Source organism: Halichondria panicea, chromosome 8 (genome assembly GCF_963675165.1).
Source record: "Halichondria panicea chromosome 8, odHalPani1.1, whole genome shotgun sequence".
Classification (NCBI taxonomy): domain Eukaryota; kingdom Metazoa; phylum Porifera; class Demospongiae; order Suberitida; family Halichondriidae; genus Halichondria; species Halichondria panicea.
Window position 1 is genome coordinate 5,417,632 of NC_087384.1, and position 19,322 is coordinate 5,436,953.

Consider the following 19,322-nt stretch of genomic DNA (forward strand, 5'->3'; position numbering starts at 1 on the left):
ACTGTTTGAACCGAACTATTTCACACCCACTTGATTTTAACAAACAAACTATTGAGATATTATTTAGTTTGGCATAGCCAAACCCTGGACGCTCAGATTAGTGGGCGTCTAATTATCGGCCCACGCTCAACGTTACTACAAGGCTAATTACTAAATTGAGGTACTCGTGTCGTACCTCCGCCCAACTGTGTCAACACAAGCACTACAGCTCCAACATTTTTTTTTATTCTAGTGCATGTTGCTATACAGAAAGAATAGCAGTTACGCACGAGTCAAAGAGACTGCAAATCAATGGCCTTGAAAGTAAGCAAAACTAGTCATAATTCGAGAAATACAAATCCATGAGTCAAAATCCATGGCTAGAGCCTATAGAAGTTACACTTGCATAGCAACAGTAGCCTAGGCATATACATGCATACTTTTACTAGCTGACTGACTGACTGACTGACTGACATGCATACACGAAAAACACACTATCGTTTGCTTCTAGCTGGTGCACCGAGATATAATGAGATATCTACATGGTTTAGGGGTCCAGTAGCTTTGAAATGTACTCCTGAAAATTGTTCCTTTCTCTGAGAACCTCTGTTTCCCTGTGTCTAGTGTCACCAGCCCCGGTGGATTGGTGTGCAGCTTCAGGGCGTTGCTTGACTGAGCCCTGCAACTGATCTGTTCTTGTCTTGAGCTCATTAATAACCCTGTATGTCGTATAGGTTACAAAATGTGATATAAATTATAATAGTCAGTAGCTCCTTCATCAAGCGGAAATGCACATTCATAATGGTCCCATGCATTCATTCATCCACTTATGAGTGACTGGGCTTACAGCCACTATTATTGTAACAGCAATTATAGTAATCACATGGCATGGAATTGAAGGCTATTGACTTCGATCTATCCTTTTCCTATCCTCATAACGCGTACACGCATCACCTTGTTCTCTCTGCAAGTCTCTCTTCAAGTTCACCATTTCTCTGCACTAGTGCCACACACTCGGCTTTGAGCGTGTTCTGGGAGAGAGGAGATTATATAATATACATATACCGTACTCTACCGAGATTGCGGACGCCCACCCCCACTTTTGAGTGAAAGTTCCTGCATACGCTAATTTGATACGCCCACCAGGAAGTGATGCATTTGTTAGTGAGCAAGTTGTCAAGAAAAGGTTTAGCAGATTATTGTGTAGCTGGTTAGCTGGTTAGCTGGTTATCTTTGTATAGCTATATAAATATAGAGCTATAATATAAGAGCCGAGGACAATCTAATCTATAAGAGACGAGGACAATCTTCTCTGAATCTCTCTGACAAAGACTGTTTGAGAGAACTAGACACTTTCATGAAATGCTTTAACTGCTAAAAAGCTACGTACTTCTAGTTGAAAAACTTTTTGAAGGTGACAAAAACACTGTTTTCCAATTAATCTAATCGTTACTCGATTCACGATTATTCCCCACAAGGTCAATACAGTAAAAAGTTATTGTGTCTGCTATGGTCACACAAGGTGAATGCTCTACTGAGCATCTTGTTATACAGTTTTTCATTGACAAGCTTTCGAGAAATGCACAGCCAGTCAGCCATTCCAAGCATGGTTATATACTACTCAGCACCAAATGCAAAGAATTGTTCTTTTGTTCATAATAGGTGTTGCACTACAGCCTTGGTTCCAGGCCGATTTTTTTCTACTGGAACGCTGTGTCAAAAAAATGGGAATCTAGTCGTGCACTAATGTAAAATTTTAGCAAATTATACCGAAAACTAGTCCGTTCACTAGGAATAACCATAATTATAGTTGATCTCCATAACTGAAGCTATGGCTTATAATGCCCTCTATTGGCTTGGCCAAGAAGGTTTGCATAGGCACCAAGCCGCATTTTTCACTGAGTGTTGCAAACTCACAATAATTATTGCTCCCACTAACTTACTACAGTTTCCATAGCTTTACTGGTCATTTTGGGCTGCTTTGATCTTGGAGCCATGGAAACCTTTCCTTCATCTTTCCCTGCATGTATATACTGTAGGTATATTCAATGGCATAATTCATAAAAAACAAAACAAAAAAAAAACAGCTTTAAACAAAATAATTGACCTATATAGATCTACCGACTTCCAACTTGTCTTGCAAGACTCAACTTTCCACAGGACTGCATACATTCACTAATTTTAAGTTGCAAAAAGTCTCTGAAGCTCCGCCCACATCATGCACATCCATGCATATTCTGGAACACCGTTTAATCCAAAAAGCTTGCAAAATTCATGTATTAGATCTAGTACGTCAGCTATACTCTCTACAAACATTAATATTCATTTTCAATTTTGAAGTGCTCTTTAACACCTTTGAAGAATGCTTTTCGTAGATTGCTGCCCAAATGCATGCATAGTACAAACTCAGTGGCTTCAGTTCCAGCAGATCCATATATTTTCCTCGTCATCATTGCAACATTACTGTTTCTGAGTTGCAGCAGAATCAGATGTAGATAAAGATAATTTTATTACACGAACGTGTTACCCGACACACGTTGATGTCTGATGGAGTTCGGCTACCGTATATACCTCGCTTGCGCATGCGCACCAAGATGACTTTTTGTGTGAACAAAAAATAGAGGCATGCAGCATAGGTGATTATTCATATACTATATACAATGCAGAAATTAATTCACGAATCAGTTCATGTTATAAAGGTTCAGTAAGGAGATCCGTTGAGGATGTGAGCAATCTTGAATGCATCTCCCAGAAACTCATCGAAATCTCTCAACAGTTCCTCAGTGGTCCAATTGCACGGCTCCCTCAGCTCTCCTCCAGGCAGTCGTACTCCCTCGATCCCCTCCATGTAGTAGTACTTGTCTCGTGAGGGGTGGGTGTCATCAATATTTTTTGGGAATATCTTCTGACCCCAAAGCTGCCAAGAATTAGTAATGCCACTGTAACAGTCTGTTATGGTACTGTCATAAAGTTGTTATGTGGTGAAATTTACTTATTACCGTATATGCGGCCGCGGCTATTTCATTTTACTGGCAGAGTAGGCTACAATTCGAGAGAGGCCATTGTTCAAGAGCAGCGTTTATTAGCCCCAGCTAATTCAACAACCTTTAGTTTATCATCAAAAGTTATTTTCACCTGCATAAACTCGAACTTTACCATGAAAAAGTCTTTGTGAAGCACTAACAAGCTGCTACCTATTTACATGTAGCTATAGCTGCTAGTATTATGAAAGCACCGCGGGTGCTGATGCCTCAGTGTGCCATAACATAAAGCTACTAATACCTATATACACATTATTTATCATGATGAACATTTTCTGAGAAAACTGGGTATATAATGATCGACCATGATTGTTGTTAAAAACAATTGATGCCAAAAGTTCTAGTCTAAAATTAATGGCTGCATCAGCAGAGCCTTGCAGCTCTCTTCAGTTCTCACTCTTGTAGCTATACCAATAGCTAGCGTTCTAGTGCAGAGCTAACTACTAAGTAGAGTAGTAACACTACATGGACAAGTTTTTCTACGCACTCTTCCAAAAAGACTGCAATGGCATTCGAAGTAAGCTAAACTGTGACTAGGAATAACTCGAGAACGAAGCATTATTTTGCAAATCCACAAATTATAATCCAAGAAAACATGACTAGAAGCCTATAGAAACTCTTAGTTGCATCTCATTGATGCTTGAGCAGCTGCATGCATGCATGTATAGCAGTCTACACAGACACAGACACAGACACAGACACACACTACTGTATACTTCGCTTGCGCATGTGCACCGAGGCATAAATATGGCTGCCACGTGCAGAAAAGATAAAGTCAAAGTTCAGAGCCACTACTAAATGTTGGCAAATGAGGCTACTAAACTATTTGAGAGTGGCCTCTGCAAGTATATATACGGTTACCGCCTAATATATCACACAGTGTGCATCTACTGTATAGCGGGAAATTTTCGTTATTTGGCTCCAGAGCGCTCAGCAAAAATTTTTATGGATCTAATATTCGCATTTCAATCCCAGGAAACCACACCCATCAATAGCTTTGCATGTGAAATACTGGTGCGTGGGAGTTTTAATTTTCGTGTCTTTTGTTAGCCCTCGAAAAATGGGCACCTCACGAACATTTCCCGCTAACTGTACACGCTAATTTCAAGCACATCAATTATATACATACATGTAACTGCACGTATTATAGGTTGTGCTTTAATTACACACGCATGCACTATATTAAGCTGCTCCAGTAGGTGTACAGGAATTCTCAACATACCTCGACTTCTTTTCGTGAGTAGTCAAACTCAGGAATGTCCACTCCTTCATTCAGTGGGGCAGAGTTAACCTTCACAGTAACATTTTTTTCAGAGTCAAAGACGTCAACATCATACTGGGCCAAAATCCACCTACATTTTGAAAGAAAGGTATACTACCGTATATAGTGCAACTTTTTGAGGCACTTAAATTTCGTGGATTGACCTCTAAAAGTATTTTGTTGATTTTGAATTTCAATATTTTGAAATTTCGTGGGTTGACTGGCTACTTACTGAAAGCCACGCCTTAATTGATATCTAATTGAAGAACAATTTGCGTGGAATAAATTTTCATGTAGGACTCACTGCTAACCCACGAAAACAGCGAAAATTAAGCCCCTCGAAAATCGCGCTATATGGTATTAATTAATTATGGAGTACCTCCAATAAATTATGTGAACTTTACACGTACTTTTTTTCTGGCTTCCATTTATATTGCCTTTGCACTCGCTGACGAATGTACTGGACTTTCCAAGAGCTCTCATTGTTTGGAGATGATCCACGAAGAATGACGTGAAGTCTTCTATCGGGACTGTACAAGGGTTATCACAAGACCAACATAATTATGCATGTTCTATACATGTACACGTATAGGTAACTCACAGTCTGCACAGAGAATTAGTAATGGTACGGGCTATCTGATACGGTTTACTCTTTTGGTGCTCAGCCAGCAAGATGCATTCGGTACATTCAGATATCCTGAAGTCATACTTGCTGAAGAGAAAAAATGACTGATTGAAAATAAATACCAATCTGATAATACTTACTGTCCTGGTAAACCAATATTTAATTTTGCTCGATTCTCAAACGCTTGCTTTCTGTACACAGCATCCAGATAAAACACATCACCACCTTCATACACAGCGATGACAGCTGAGTAGATTCCTTCATCTTTACCCTCCACTACGAACTTCAAGGTCATTCTGGTGACCATTTCTTTATCGAGCAGCTCCCTCCCAGCAAACAGTCGCCCAATATCAGCTTCTGTCACTCTGGGTAAGACAAGCAAAAAAAGTCAAAATGCAATGTTTTTGCATCTTACTGGGTGTTGAAAGCCGTTTTTCTTAGCAACTTGGATCTTATCCACTCTCGGTGAGTTAAGCTAGCAGAAAGTGCCTTTTCTGGATTTATTTTCCAGTACAAGTGCCCAAATCTGTGTTTATTTGGATCAGATTACAATGGCATTTACGTTTGCTATATATATGTTACCTTGCTTCAAGTCCAACCTTGAAGTCACCTTTACTGCTACTGTTTTCGATGCTTTTAAAGAAATCTGCCAAGCTGTTGGGACGTGTAGTCTGTAAGAGGCGTGACAAATTACCTATCCTCGCTGCTGCTGAACTGCATGTGTGTGTTTGCATGTGAGGGGTGGGAGGGGTGGTATAGTTGCAGGGTTTGCATTCAGGTACTGGTTGGGGTCCATAGCGGCAATTTTACATACTAATAGGGTATTGAAATAACGGTTGACCTTTTTTTTAGCAAGTTAATTTTCTTATTTCCCCTCTCTATTTCAAAATCCTGTATAACACCCTGAGATGCATGCTGTACACCATAATCATAACACCTAGTCCTCATCACACATTACATCACATGTATTATGTATTATGTATAATAGAGTATAGGATTCATAATGATAATACCTTTCAGTAATTGGTTGTACTGATTTATCTTCAAGGACGTAGTATTCTAGTCCACGTGTAAGTGGAGGAAGATATTGTTGGCATTGCATATCAATTTTCTTGGCAGTGATGCGAGCATTTGAAGAAGCAGCACTTGAGAAGCTATTATTCACGGATACCTATATACACGTAACGAACATTTTTTTAGGATAGACTTATCACACGCATGACAGTATAATTATGTAAAAATTCTACACAGCAATAAAGTGCATGAATTGTATATAATTATGCATGAAGCAGTTATAATGACAATTGTGCATATAAATGTACCCTTGGATCTATCCAGTAGTACTTCTTAGCAAGACTACTAGCTAGAGTGATCTCCTCCATTTCATACAGAGCATCGATGACATCCTTCCAGCAAGCATCAGGCTTATTCCTCAACCATTTATCAAAAGCCGCTTGCTTTTGTTGCTCAATATCATTTGGAATATTCTTCTCTATCTTATCGTTTTCAAACTTTTCCACTCCCAAGTTAATCATAAGCAGCTGCCATGTAACGATAGAGTCGAGTTCTTTCAGCAGATCCTTCAGTAAGGGCCTTGACTTCATATGTGGCTTCTCTGCATGTGAATAATTATAATAAAAAAAGTCATTTATCCCAATTTTAAACTGCTTGGGACAGTGCAGCTTGGCCGAAATAGCGCATTTCAGAAAATAGCCGTGGCTAAAAAAACGACCCTATACTCGAATCTAATGACTAATTTTGCGGTTCTCTCTATTAAAGTGTAATCTGTCAAACTACACCCAAAACATCATAACCGGCCGTAATAAACGTGTAAAATAAAAAAACCTAGTTGGGCCAACCCAGTACTGTGCGCGCGGCCATGGCCAGTATATATGGAATAGCGAGTGGCTGCATTTCAGGGCGAGTTTTGTGCAGTAAACATCTAGCTAGCAATCCGTACCAAACGAAATGGCCAGTATTATCGAGGTGGCCGTACTTCAGAGAGCTGGAATAGTGAGAGTCTAGTGTAGATCTACCCTAAAATCAAAAGTTTGACCCCGTTAATAACTCTCGCTAATCCGGCTCTATGCATGAAGTACGGTCACCTCGATACAACGGTCATTTCATTTGGATAGCTTGAACTGTACTGGACAAAACTCGCCCTGAATGCGGCCACTCACTATTCCGTACTGGTTAGCTCTGGCTACCCCAAACTATATAGGCTTTTAATATTGCATATTACGGTCAGATATATGAGGTTTTGGGTATGGTTTGGCAGATAAAATTGGACTTTCGTTAATCCGGTCACCCTTAGGCAAAATAGCGAGGTCGCTGCATTTCAGAAAATAGCCGCAGCTAAAAAGCGACCTTACTTCGAATCTAACGATAATGAATCATTATGATCATTATGCTCTCTATTTAAATTTTATCTGCAAACCCCACTAAAAACGGCCGTATTAAAATTAAAAGCCTAGTTTCGGGCAGTAGGAACTGACCAGTATACGGAATAGCGAGTAGTTGCATTTCAGTTTGTGCATGCAATAAAGATCAATTAAGCTAGCAATCCGTACCAAACGAAATGACCGATAATCGAGGTGACAATACTTTAGAGAGCCGGAGTCTATGTACTGTGTCTGGCCCTGTCTGAATTGATCGACCTATAGTACCGGAGAAAAATTAATAATGAACTCGGCATATGATACTATTATTAATGAAAGCACTGCAGGTGCTGATGTATCGGTGGAGGTGCCAAAGCTATATAACATAGCTTTATGTGACACACATTATACACACATTATAATTTATCATGATGAACATTTTTGCATTAATGCATGCAGGGCAAAATCCAGAATCAGGGAAACTCAAAGAGTGGGTGGTAATGATCGACCATGATTGTTGTTAAAAATGATCGATGCCAAAAGTTCAAGTCTAAATTAATGACAGCAGCAGAGCCGGCTAGTCTAGTCTCGCGGACCACATTGTAACGGCTGGCTTGCGAGACTAAGCAGAGCTCTCTTCTCACTCTTGCAGCTACCAATAGCTAGTGTTCTAGTGCAGAGCTGCACTGAAAGCTTCTATCGTTTTATGGACGCTAATGACACCTACTGTATGCCTACACCAGCATCCACGCTTTCGTTGACCAGCCACTAGCAAGCAACACTCGATGAACATGTTTTTTTGCTACGGACTCTTCTCTTCAAAGAAAAAAGGCTGCAATGGCATTCTAAGTATAAGGCCACTCCAAATGAGACTGTAGTTTCCCGTCCAACTCGCACTTCCTGCTTTAGCTACCGCATTATTTTTCTAAATATCCATTGAAATTACTTTTTTTCTTGTTCTTTGTTTACTGTTTGTGGTTGTATGTGTGTATGGTTACATTTTTGTGGGTGATAATGATAATACTGCTCACACCATATAATTTACTAGAGTCTCTGACGGGAAACTACAGTCTCATTTGGAGTGGCCTAAAGTAAGCAAAACAACGAAGCATTATTTTGCATTAAGTCCATGACTATAGAAGCCTATAGAAATGGGTCTGTAGAAACTCCTACTTGCACTTCATTAATCCTGTACAGCAGTCTACACACACACACACACACACACACTACGGTATATATACCTCGCATGCGCATATCGATTGTGGCCATGTCCTCAGGTTCAGTGGCCTCCTCAACCATCTTTTGATATGGTTTAAGAGAAGCTCCAGCTCCAGCTCTAATTATAGGTGCTAAATGACTAACCTGTACATTCTCTTTCGAGTGATAGCTTGAGAACCCCCTTCTGCACCTGGTCACTGATCATTGCTCCTACAGCAGTAGGCACTAGCCATGTAACCAGTAGTGAGCTTTCCTGGAGGTCAAACAAAGAAAGGGCTAGCGGGGAGAGCAAACACGTTTTGGCAAGACTCTTCCTGAATGTGTCTACTTCCTCGAGAGTTGTAGTATGAACATCACAAGCAAATTTTGCTTTTAGATGAGAGTAACCAGCAGGAGGATCTGAATTTCTCGGAAGATAGTTAAGTGTATCTCTAACAGGGGTTTTCATTCTGAACTGTCTCATGTCTTCAGCGTAGCTGCTCATGTCTCGTTTCAGACTATCACTACCAAATTGCTCTATGATATGCTCAAGAAGACTGAAATCAATAAAGCTCAAGTAGAAATTGAGATGCACAAAGATGCTTTCGATCGACTTAGCTTCTTCAAACAAGGAATAGTTTGATAAGATAAAATCTTTGTTTTCACTTGTGATAGGGCTTGGCAAATTCATGAGTGTTCGGCGGAAATCAGTCACAGGTATTCGTTTCTCAGTTATCTCCTCGAGAGCTATCTGTCGTAGATCCCTGAACCTCCTATCAAATTCGTTTATGTGGTCAGCAATTGTAATGCCTAATGAAATGAAATGTAAATTGATTACCATACCAAAAGTACGTTAAAAGATTACCTATCGCCAAATTCGGTTCAACTGGGTCACGAATTGGTGGCCCTGTCAGAGGTGATTTTCTATCTATATAACAGAAACAAAAAATTAATATAAATTGCTTGATAATAATTCATAATTATATTGAGCTACTAGATTTAACCTGGTGCAGGTGACAAGGACACAGCATCTTCTTTATTCGGCCCACTGGCTTGTGTTTGGATGACTGGAACACAAGAAATGATGAAAACACAGATTGTAGCTATTTCAAGTATAAATTAACTCACAAGTCCTACACACTTGGTCAGCCAAAGCTCCTTCACGAAGACCAATCAAAATCTCCAACAACGACCGATAAGTGAAGTCACGGATAACATTTTCCCATTTCCTTAAAGCTTCATACATGGCCAGTTGATTTCCATTACGCTTAGAGGCAATGGTTTCCAGATCTGCTATATCGGCATTATTGAGATCAAACCCTGGCTTTCTAACAAACTTATTATAGCTGCCAAGTAAACCAGCCAGGCTCCACAATTGTTCCTGCTCAATTCTTTGGTCTAGCTGGGTGTCTGTTACTCCAGTCTTCTGCTTCAGAGTAATACAGAGCTGGCTATACCTTGTAGCCATCTTGTAATAATAATTTTTAATTGCGTTTTATTATTAGCGCGTATTAATTTAGCGATCATTACAAATTCACTAAAATGAGTACCAGTTTATAATCAATAATTATGTGGGTTTCTGGACACGTTTTTTCCAGCTTTTACACTCTTGTAATTTTTGGACCTTAGTCGTTATGTTCTTCAAATCTCTTTCTAACCGAAACCGCACAAAAAACTGTCAATTTTGAGAGGATGACTGTGTAGATATAATAATTTTTTAGCCAAACTACCTATAGATATTGTGACAAAGACCTTAATTAGCCAGAAACCGTTAAGTTAGTCTTTTCTCTCCCTAACAAATTACCCAGCACTATATATAACAATTGTAATGTTTACTGTTCTGGATGCACTATATAGTTTGCAGCTTTCGCAGTGAGTGCAGTGATTTGGCCGGTAGATATTATGAGACAGGGGAGCACATGGGCCATGGGCCATGACACCATTGGTCTATAGCCATTCCGAGTTTTGTCCACATTTATTTGAACCAAACTATTTCACACCCACTTGACTGACTATTGAGGTAAATTATTTAGTTGGGCATAGCCAAACCCTGGACGCTGAGGATTCGGCTCCGCCCAACTATGTCAAGCAACTGTAACACTAGTGCATGTGGCAGATTTTCTTGCACACGAGTAACGAAACTGCAATCGCCAACGGCCTTCAACGTAAACAAACTGTGGTCATAATTTGAGAAATAAGCTAGATTTCCAAATCCATGAGTTAAAATCCACGGAGAAGCTACACCTGCATATAGCAACTAAATATGCATAATGGTGCATGCATGTCAGTCAGTCAGTAAATTTAGTACATGTACCGTGTTACTACCGGATCAAAATACAATAATACGGTATAGATATAGATCTATATGCATGCACACACACAAACACGCTATAATTATCGTCTGCCTCTGGTGCACCGAGACATAATGAGATATCTACGTGGTTATAGGGGTCCAGTAGCTTTGAAATGTACTCCTGAAAATTGTTCCTTTCTCTGAGAACCTCTGTTTCTCTGCGTCCAGTGTCACCAGCCCTGGTGGACTGGTGTGCAGCCTCAGGGCGTTGCTTGACTGAGCCCTGTGCAACTGATCTGTTCTTGTCTTGCATGAGCTCATCAATAACACTGCATGTGGGAGGTCATAAATGTGTTATATAAAGTCAGTATAGCTACTTCATCAAGCGGAAATGCACATTCATAAATTCATGATGGTCCCATTCATTCATCCACTTATGAGTGACTGGGCTATCGTAACACTGACAGCATATTTATTAATCACATGGCATGGAATTGAAGGCTATTGACTTCGATCTATACTTTTCTGGAAACTATCCTCCTAACGCGTACACGCATCACCTTGTTCTCTCTGCAAGTCTCTCTTCAAGTTCACCATTTCTCTGCACTTTAGTGCCACACACTCGGCTTTGAGCGTGTTCTGGGAGAGAGGAGATTGTGTAATATACATATAAAACGTAGTATACCGAGATTGCGGACGCCCACGTCCAAAATTACGCCCACTTTTGAGTGAAAGTTCCTGCATAGGCTAATTTGATACGCCCATGCACTAGGAAGTGATGCATTTGTTAGTGAGCAAGTTGTCAAGAAAAGGTTTAGCAGATTATTGTGTAGCTGCATGGTTAGCTGGTTAGCTGGTTATCTTTGTATAGCTAGATATAGAGCTATAATATAAGAGACGAGGACAATCTAATCTATAAGAGACGAGGACAATCTTCTCTGAATCTCTCTGACAGAGACTGTTTGAGAGAACTAGACACTTTCATGAAATGCTTTAACTGCTAAAAAGCTACGTACTTCTAGTTGAAAAACTTTTTGAAGGTGACAAAAACACTGTTTTCCAATTAATCTAATCGTTACTCGATTCACGATCATTCCCCACAAGGTCAATACGGTAAAAAGTTATTGTGTCTGCTATGGTCACACAAGGTGAATGCTCTACTGAGCATCTTGTTATACAGTTTTTCATTGACAAGCTTTCGAGAAATGCACAGCCAGTCAGCCATTCCAAGCATGGTTATATACTACTCAGCACCAAATGCAAAGAATTGTTCTTTTGTTCATAATAGGTGTTGCACTACAGCCTTGGTTCCAGGCCAATTTTTTTCTACTGGAACGCTGTGTCAAAAAAATGGGAATCTAGTCGTGCACTAATGTAAAATTTTAGCAAATTATACCGAAAACTAGTCCGTTCACTAGGAATAACCATAATTATAGTTGATCTCCACAACTGAAGCTATGGCTTATATAATTATGCATGCCCTCTATTGGCTTGGCCAAGAAGGTTTGCATCACCCATGCAATAGACACCAAGCCGCATTTTTCACTGAGTGTTGCAAACTCACAATAATTATTGCTCCCACTAACTTACTACAGTTTCCATAGCTTTACTGGTCATTTTGGGCTGCTTTGATCTTGGAGCCATGGAAACCTTTCCTTCATCTTTCCCTGCATGTATATACTGTAGGTATATTCAATGGCATAATTCATAAAAAACAAAACAAAAAAAAAAACAGCTTTAAACAAAATAATTGACCTATATAGATCTACCGACTTCCAACTTGTCTTGCAAGACTCAACTTTCCACAGGACTGCATACATTCACTAATTTTAAGTTGCAAAAAGTCTCTGAAGCTCCGCCCACATCATGCACATCCATGCATATTCTGGAACACCGTTTAATCCAAAAAGCTTGCAAAATTCATGTATTAGATCTAGTACGTCAGCTATACTCTCTAATATTCATTTTCAATTTTGAAGTGCTCTTTAACACCTTTGAAGAATGCTTTTCGTAGATTGCTGCCCAAATGCATGCATAGTACAAACTCAGTGGCTTCAGTTCCAGCAGATCCATATATTTTCCTCGTCATCATCGCAACATTACTGTTTCTGAGTTGCAGCAGAATCAGATGTAGATAAAGATAATTTTATTACACGACCGTGTTACCTGACGCATGTTGATGTCTGATGGAGTTCGGCTACCGTATATACCTCGCTTGCGCATGCGCACCAAGATGACTTTTTGTGTGAACAAAAAATAAAGGCATGCAGCATAGGTGATTATTCATATACTATATACATTGCAGAAATTAATTCACGAATCAGTTCACGTTATAAAGGTTCAGTAAGGAGATCCGTTGAGGATGTGAGCAATCTTGAATGCATCTCCCAGAAACTCCTCGAAATCTCTCAACAGTTCCTTAGTGGTCCAATTGCACGGCTCCCTCAGCTCTCCTCCAGGCAGTCGCACTCCCTCGATCCCCTCCATGTAGTAGTACTTGTCTCGTGAGGGGTGGGTGTCATCAATATTTTTTGGGAATATCTTCTGACCCCAAAGCTGCCAACAATTTGTAATGCCACTGTAACAGTCTGTTATGGTACTGTCATAAAGTTGTTATGTGGTGAAATTTACTTATTACCGTATATGCGGCCGCGGCTATTTCATTTTACTGGCAGAGTAGGCTACAATTCGAGAGAGGCCATTGTTCAAGAGCAGCGTTTATTAGCCCCAGCTAATTCAACAACCTTTAGTTTATCATCAAAAGTTATTTTCACCTGCATAAACTCGAACTTTACCATGAAAAAGTCTTTGTGAAGCACTAAAAAGCTGCTACCTATTTACATGTAGCTATAGCTGCTAGTAGTATGAAAGCACCGCGGGTGCTGATGCCTCAGTGTGCCATAACATAAAGCTACTAATAGCTATATACACATTATTATCATAATGAACATTTTCTGAGAAAACTGGGTATATAATGATCCGACCATGATTGTTGTTAAAAACGATTGATGCCAAAAGTTCTGGTCTAAAATTAATGGCTGCATCAGCAGAGCCTTGCAGCTCTCTTCAGTTCTCACTCTTGTAGCTATACCAATAGCTAGCGTTCTAGTGCAGAGCTAACTACTAAGTAGAGTAGTAACACTACGTGGACAAGTTTTTCTACGCACTCTTCCAAAAAGACTGCAATGGCATTCGAAGTAAGCTAAACTGTGACTAGGAATAACTCAAGAACGAAGCATTATTTTGCAAATCCATAAATTAGAATCCAAGAAAACATGACTAGAAGCCTATAGAACTCTTAGTTGCATCTCATTGATGCTTGAGCAGCTGCATGCATGCATGTATAGCAGTCTACACAGACACAGACACAGACACACACTATACCGTATACTTCGCTTGCGCATGTGCACCGAGGCATAAATATGGCTGCCACGTGCAGAAAAGATAAAGTCAAAGTTCAGAGCAGCTACTAAATGTTTATTTTTACTGGCAAATGAGGCTACTATACTATTTGAGAGCGGCCTCTGCAAGTATATATACGGTTACCGCCTAATATATCATACGTACAGTGTGCATCTCTACCGTATAGCGGGAAATTTTCGTTATTTGGCTCCAGAGCGCTCAGCAAAATTTTTATGGGTCTAATATTCGCATTTCAATTCCAGGAAACCACACCCATCAATAGCTTTGCATGTGAAATACTGGTGCGTGGGAGTTTTAATTTTCGTGTCTTTTGTTAGCCCTCGAAAAATGGGCACCTCACGAACATTTCCCACTAACTGTACACACTAATTTCAAGCACATCAATTTATACATGCATGTAACTGCATGTATTATAGGTTGTGCTTTAATGACACACACCATGCCATGCACTATAGTGAATGGTGTGTAATATTAAGCTGGTACAGTAGATGTACAGGAATTCTCAACATACCTCGACTTCTTTTCGTGAGTAGTCAAACTCAGGAATGTCCACTCCTTCATTCAGTGGGGCAGAGTTAACCTTCACAGTAACATTCTTGTCAGAGTCAAAGACGTCAACATCATACTGGGCCAAAATCCACCTACATTTTGAAAGAAAGGTATACTACCGTATATAGTGCAAATTTGAGGCACTTAAATTTCGTGGATTGGCCTCTAAAAGTATTTTGTTGATAAATTTCGAATTTCAATATTTTGAAATTTCGTGGGTTGACTGGCTGCTTATGAAAGCCACGCCTTAATCTTTGCAAGTTATAGCAGATAATTCTAATTGAAGAACAATTTGCGTGGAATTAATTTTCATGTAGGACTCACTGCTAACCCACGAAAACAGCGAAAATTAAGCCCCTCGAAAATTTCACGCTATATGGTATTAATTAATTATGGAGCACCTCCAATAAATTATGTGAACTTTACACGTACTTTTTTTCTGGCTTCCATTTATATTGCCTTTGCACTCGCTGACGAATGTACTGGACTTTCCAAGAGCTCTCATTGTTTGGAGACGATCCACGAAGAATGACGTGAAGTCTTCTACCGGGACTGTACAAGGGTTATCACATGACCAACATAATTATGCATGTTCTATACATGTACACGTAGGTAACTCACAGTCTGCACAGAGAATTAGTAATGGTATGGGCTATCTGATACGGTTTACTCTTTTGATGCTCAGCCAGCAAGGTGCTTCGGTACATTCAGATATCCTGAAGTCATTTGCTGAAGAGAAAAAATGACTGATTGAAAATAAATACCAATCTGATAATACTTACTGTCCTGGTAAACCAATATTTAATTTTGCTCGATTCACAAACGCTTGCTTTCTGTACACAGCATCCAGATAAAACACATCACCACCTTCATACACAGCGATGACAGCTGAGTAGATTCCTTCATCTTTACTCTCCACTACTTAGATCAAGGTCATTCTGGTGACCACTTCTTTATCGAGCAGCTCCCTCCCAGCAAACAGTCGCCCAATATCAGCTTCGGTCACTCTGGGTAAGACAAGCAAAAAAAGTCAAAATGCAATGTTTTTGCATCTTACTGGGTGTTGAAAGCCGTTTTTCTTAGCAACTTGGATCTTATCCACTCTTGGTGAGTTAAGTTAGCAGAAAGTGCCTTTTCTGGATTTATTTTCCAGTACAAGTGCCCAAATCTGTGTTTATTTGGATCAGATTACAATGGCATTTACGTTTGCTTATATATATGTTACCTTGCTTCAAGTCCAACCTTGAAGTCACCTTTACTGCTACTCTTTTCGATGCTTTTAAAGAAATCTGCCAAGCTGTTGGGACGTGTAGTCTGTAAGAGGCGTGACAAATTACCTATCCTCGCTGCTGCTGATCTGTGTGTGTTTGCATGTGGGGGGTGGGGGGTGGTATAGATGCAGGGTTTGCATTCAGGTACTGGTTGGGGTCCATAGCGGCAATTTTACATACTAACAGGGTATTGAAATAACGGTTGACCTTTTTTTTAGCAAGTTACTTTTCTTATTTCCCCTCTCTACTTCAAAATCCTGTATAACACCCTGAGATGCATGCTGTACACCATAATCATAACACCTAGTCCTCATCACACATTACATCACATGTATTATGTATTATGTATAATAGAGTATAGGATTCATAATGATAATACCTTTCAGTAATTGGTTGTACTGATTTATCTTCAAGGACGTAGTATTCTAGTCCACGTGTAAGTGGAGGAAGATATTGTTGGCATTGCATATCAATTTTCTTGGCAGTGATGCGAGCATTTGAAGAAGCAGCACTTGAGAAGCTATTATTCACGGATACCTATATACACGTAACGAACATTTTTTTAGGATAGACTTATCACACGCATGACAGTATAATTATGTAAAAATTCTACACAGCAATAAAGTGCATGAATTGTATATAATTATGCATGAAGCAGTTATAATGACAATTGTGCATATAAATGTACCCTTGGATCTATCCAGTAGTACTTCTTAGCAAGACTACTAGCTAGAGTGATCTCCTCCATTTCATACAGAGCATCGATGACATCCTTCCAGTAAGCATCATCAGGCTTATTCCTCAACCATTTATCAAAGCCGCTTGCTTTTGTTGCTCAATATCATTTGGAATATTCTTCTCTATCTTATCGTTTTCAAACTTTTCCACTCCCAAGTTAATCATGAGCAGCTGCCATGTAACGATAGAGTCGAGTTCTTTCAGCAGATCCTTCAGTAAGGGCCTTGACTTCATATGTGGCTTCTCTGTGAATATATTAACATTTTCTTACAACTCTGAACATGCACGTGTACCATGACTTTCACAGAGATATATTTTCATGTTCAGAACTGCTGAGTCTATAAAATACGGACCGAAGTCAATATTTTAACTTTGTCTGGGTAAAAACTGGACTATTCATATCAAACGTGTATTCTTCTGTGATCATGCTTCGAGGTACACTCCCCATGTTGTGAGCTCAGAGGTACCGTATAGCGGGAAATTTTCGCGAGTGCAAATTTTCGTTAACAGAAATTTCGGGGGTTCTAATATTCGTGGTTCAGTGCCAGGAAATGATATCCACCCATAGCGTTGCACGTGATATATGAATGTGCATGGGATTTAAATAACGCGAAATTTTGCAGCTCACAAAACCTCACGAAACCTACGAAAATGTCCCACTATAATACGTTATATCTTCTTTATGCATGTACGGCTGCTGCATGGTTATATAGGGTGCATGAAAAAGCAGGAAACTGAAAGCGGAAAAGCCGTTACGCGCGGAGCTGTCTTAAGTTAACGACCGTTACCATGCATTCTATGTTTTTTTTGCTAATCAGAACAATGAATATGAATAAGAAAATATAATTATAGAACATTGATTTATAGCTATACTACAATATCGGTAAACATACATGTGTATGAACTCATTATAACAAAATTCCTTGTCATTTTGATTTGGACAGTCCTTAATGCCCCTGAGCGTGAGCCGGACCATGACTGATGACCGTTAATTAGGGTTAGGCAGCCCCTCTAGAAGAGTGCAACCCCGCTAATTAGTTATAATATTATTGCTCCCTAATTCAGTACTTATATGTAGTAGTAAAGACGTGGCGCCTAGCCACTAGTCATAGCCATGCACGGCTCAGTCAATGACTGTCTAATAATATGCCCTCTTTTTGATTCCATGTATATATATATATATATATATATAATCCGTTATTATTTTTATGACGCAAATTTTCAACACCCAGTGCCTGTATATACGACTTATTTGATCCATAGCCCTAGTAGAGTATACTCTCGTTAATCCGGCTACCCTTGCGACAGTGCAGCTTGGCCGGAATAGTGAGGTGGCCGCAATAGCCGCGGCTAAAAAACGACCCTACCTCGAAATGACGGTTCTGTCTCCGAAGGATAATGAATAATAATTGTGCTCTCTATTTAACTATAATCTGCAAACCACATCCAAAACATCAATCCGGTCGTAATAAACGTACATAACCTAGTTGCATGGGCCAAGCAGTACTTGCCAGTATACGGAATAGCAAGTGGCCGCATTTCAGGGTGAGTCTTGAGCAGTAAAAATCTAGCTAGCAATCCGTGCCAAACGAAATGTCCAGTATATAGAGGTGACCGTAACGCATACTTTAGATAGCCAGAATAGCTATGTATAGTGTTGGTAATAATCCATTATCCCTGAGACAAAATTATAGTCATTAGATTCGATTGGGAGCCGCGGCTATTTTCTGAAATGCAGCACCTCGCTATTCTGGCCAACCAGAGAGTCTATATACTGCATGCATGCATGCTCTAACACTTGAACAGTTTTATTTGCATCTGATACTATAACTAAATCAGGTCTTAAGGAGTGACGATTATTGAGGATGGTATTGTAGCTTGAGGTGAATCATCAAATCTAAGACCTGGTATATCAACATACATAATTGCTGAGTACCATGTACCAAAAGACTCTTCAGTTGACTATACATGTAGTATAATGCGGAGTCCAACCAACGCGTGAGCGCGAGTTGGTTGGACTCTGCCGAACTAGTAACGTACCACCTATAGAATATAGATAATTATGTGTACAGAGGATCTAGGAATATACATGCACCTCGATCCACGTGCATGATAGACTACACTTCTGAGATCGTGATAGATCTACACAGGTTATTGTTTTGTGGTGTCTCAATTTTGTTGGTTTGGCTTGCCATACAATAATTATTGATCTACCAACCTTCATGCTCATTGCTGACAGCTCTTCTTGTTACTCCAGCTCCCTGAGGGCATGCCATTTATTGTTATAGACTCAAAAAAACAGTAATAGCATGCATGGATGAACCACGTGGATAATGTGGTTACAACGAAACTGGCATGTACATATGTGGAGTAGATTCATTGACTCAGGGGGTAAAAGACATCAAAATGTGTGACCCCTGTCTTTAATACATGTGAACTGCAATGTGTCAAAATTCAAGGTTACATGCACTCTTGTATTAAATTATTGGACCTTAGTCGTTAGTCTTCAATAGATCTATATGATCTAGATCCTAGCATAATTTTCGGAATAATAGGGAGACTTCTAG

At 39.6% G+C, this 19,322-nt stretch overlaps 3 protein-coding genes across 5 annotated transcripts in view; all 3 read right to left on the bottom strand.

Annotated features, from left to right (window-relative positions):
* LOC135340245 (uncharacterized) overlaps positions 1-9,978 on the bottom strand; it is a 34,256-nt gene extending 24,278 nt beyond the window's left edge. Inside the window, exons 1-14 of one of the 3 annotated variants that reach the window (XM_064536568.1) lie at positions 9,610-9,978; positions 9,486-9,548; positions 9,347-9,409; positions 8,647-9,291; positions 7,477-7,563; positions 6,229-6,521; positions 5,920-6,077; positions 5,489-5,620; positions 5,322-5,432; positions 5,047-5,271; positions 4,883-4,993; positions 4,692-4,811; positions 4,243-4,372; positions 2,585-2,896 (exon numbers count right to left, since the gene is read on the bottom strand). In XM_064536568.1, coding sequence (XP_064392638.1) covers positions 2,681-2,896; positions 4,243-4,372; positions 4,692-4,811; positions 4,883-4,993; positions 5,047-5,271; positions 5,322-5,432; positions 5,489-5,620; positions 5,920-6,077; positions 6,229-6,521; positions 7,477-7,563; positions 8,647-9,291; positions 9,347-9,409; positions 9,486-9,548; positions 9,610-9,949 — 2,694 coding nt within the window. In that variant the 5' untranslated portion in view covers positions 9,950-9,978 and the 3' untranslated portion in view covers positions 2,585-2,680. Of the gene's footprint in view, positions 1-2,584; positions 2,897-4,242; positions 4,373-4,691; positions 4,812-4,882; positions 4,994-5,046; positions 5,272-5,321; positions 5,433-5,488; positions 5,621-5,919; positions 6,078-6,228; positions 6,522-7,476; positions 7,564-8,646; positions 9,292-9,346; positions 9,410-9,485; positions 9,549-9,609 lie in introns of those variants that run through there. The other 2 variants (XM_064536569.1, XR_010396270.1) reach the window with 2 other exon arrangements.
* Positions 512-2,272, bottom strand: LOC135340247 (uncharacterized). The gene is made up of 3 exons (XM_064536571.1): positions 1,923-2,272; positions 934-1,010; positions 512-698 (listed from the first exon to the last, which is right to left on the bottom strand). Exons 1-3 carry the CDS (start codon positions 1,974-1,976, stop codon positions 527-529), a joined length of 303 nt encoding a protein of 100 aa, XP_064392641.1. The 5' UTR covers positions 1,977-2,272; the 3' UTR covers positions 512-526.
* Positions 9,979-10,834: 856 nt separating the features above from the next.
* LOC135340246 (uncharacterized) lies at positions 10,835-19,111 on the bottom strand. The gene is made up of 12 exons (XM_064536570.1): positions 18,974-19,111; positions 16,706-17,000; positions 16,397-16,554; positions 15,972-16,103; positions 15,804-15,914; positions 15,529-15,753; positions 15,368-15,475; positions 15,179-15,298; positions 14,709-14,838; positions 12,365-13,330; positions 11,335-11,413; positions 10,835-11,103 (listed from the first exon to the last, which is right to left on the bottom strand). Exons 7-10 carry the CDS (start codon positions 15,451-15,453, stop codon positions 13,115-13,117), a joined length of 552 nt encoding a protein of 183 aa, XP_064392640.1. The 5' UTR covers positions 15,454-15,475; positions 15,529-15,753; positions 15,804-15,914; positions 15,972-16,103; positions 16,397-16,554; positions 16,706-17,000; positions 18,974-19,111; the 3' UTR covers positions 10,835-11,103; positions 11,335-11,413; positions 12,365-13,114.
* Positions 19,112-19,322: the final 211 nt, after the last annotated feature.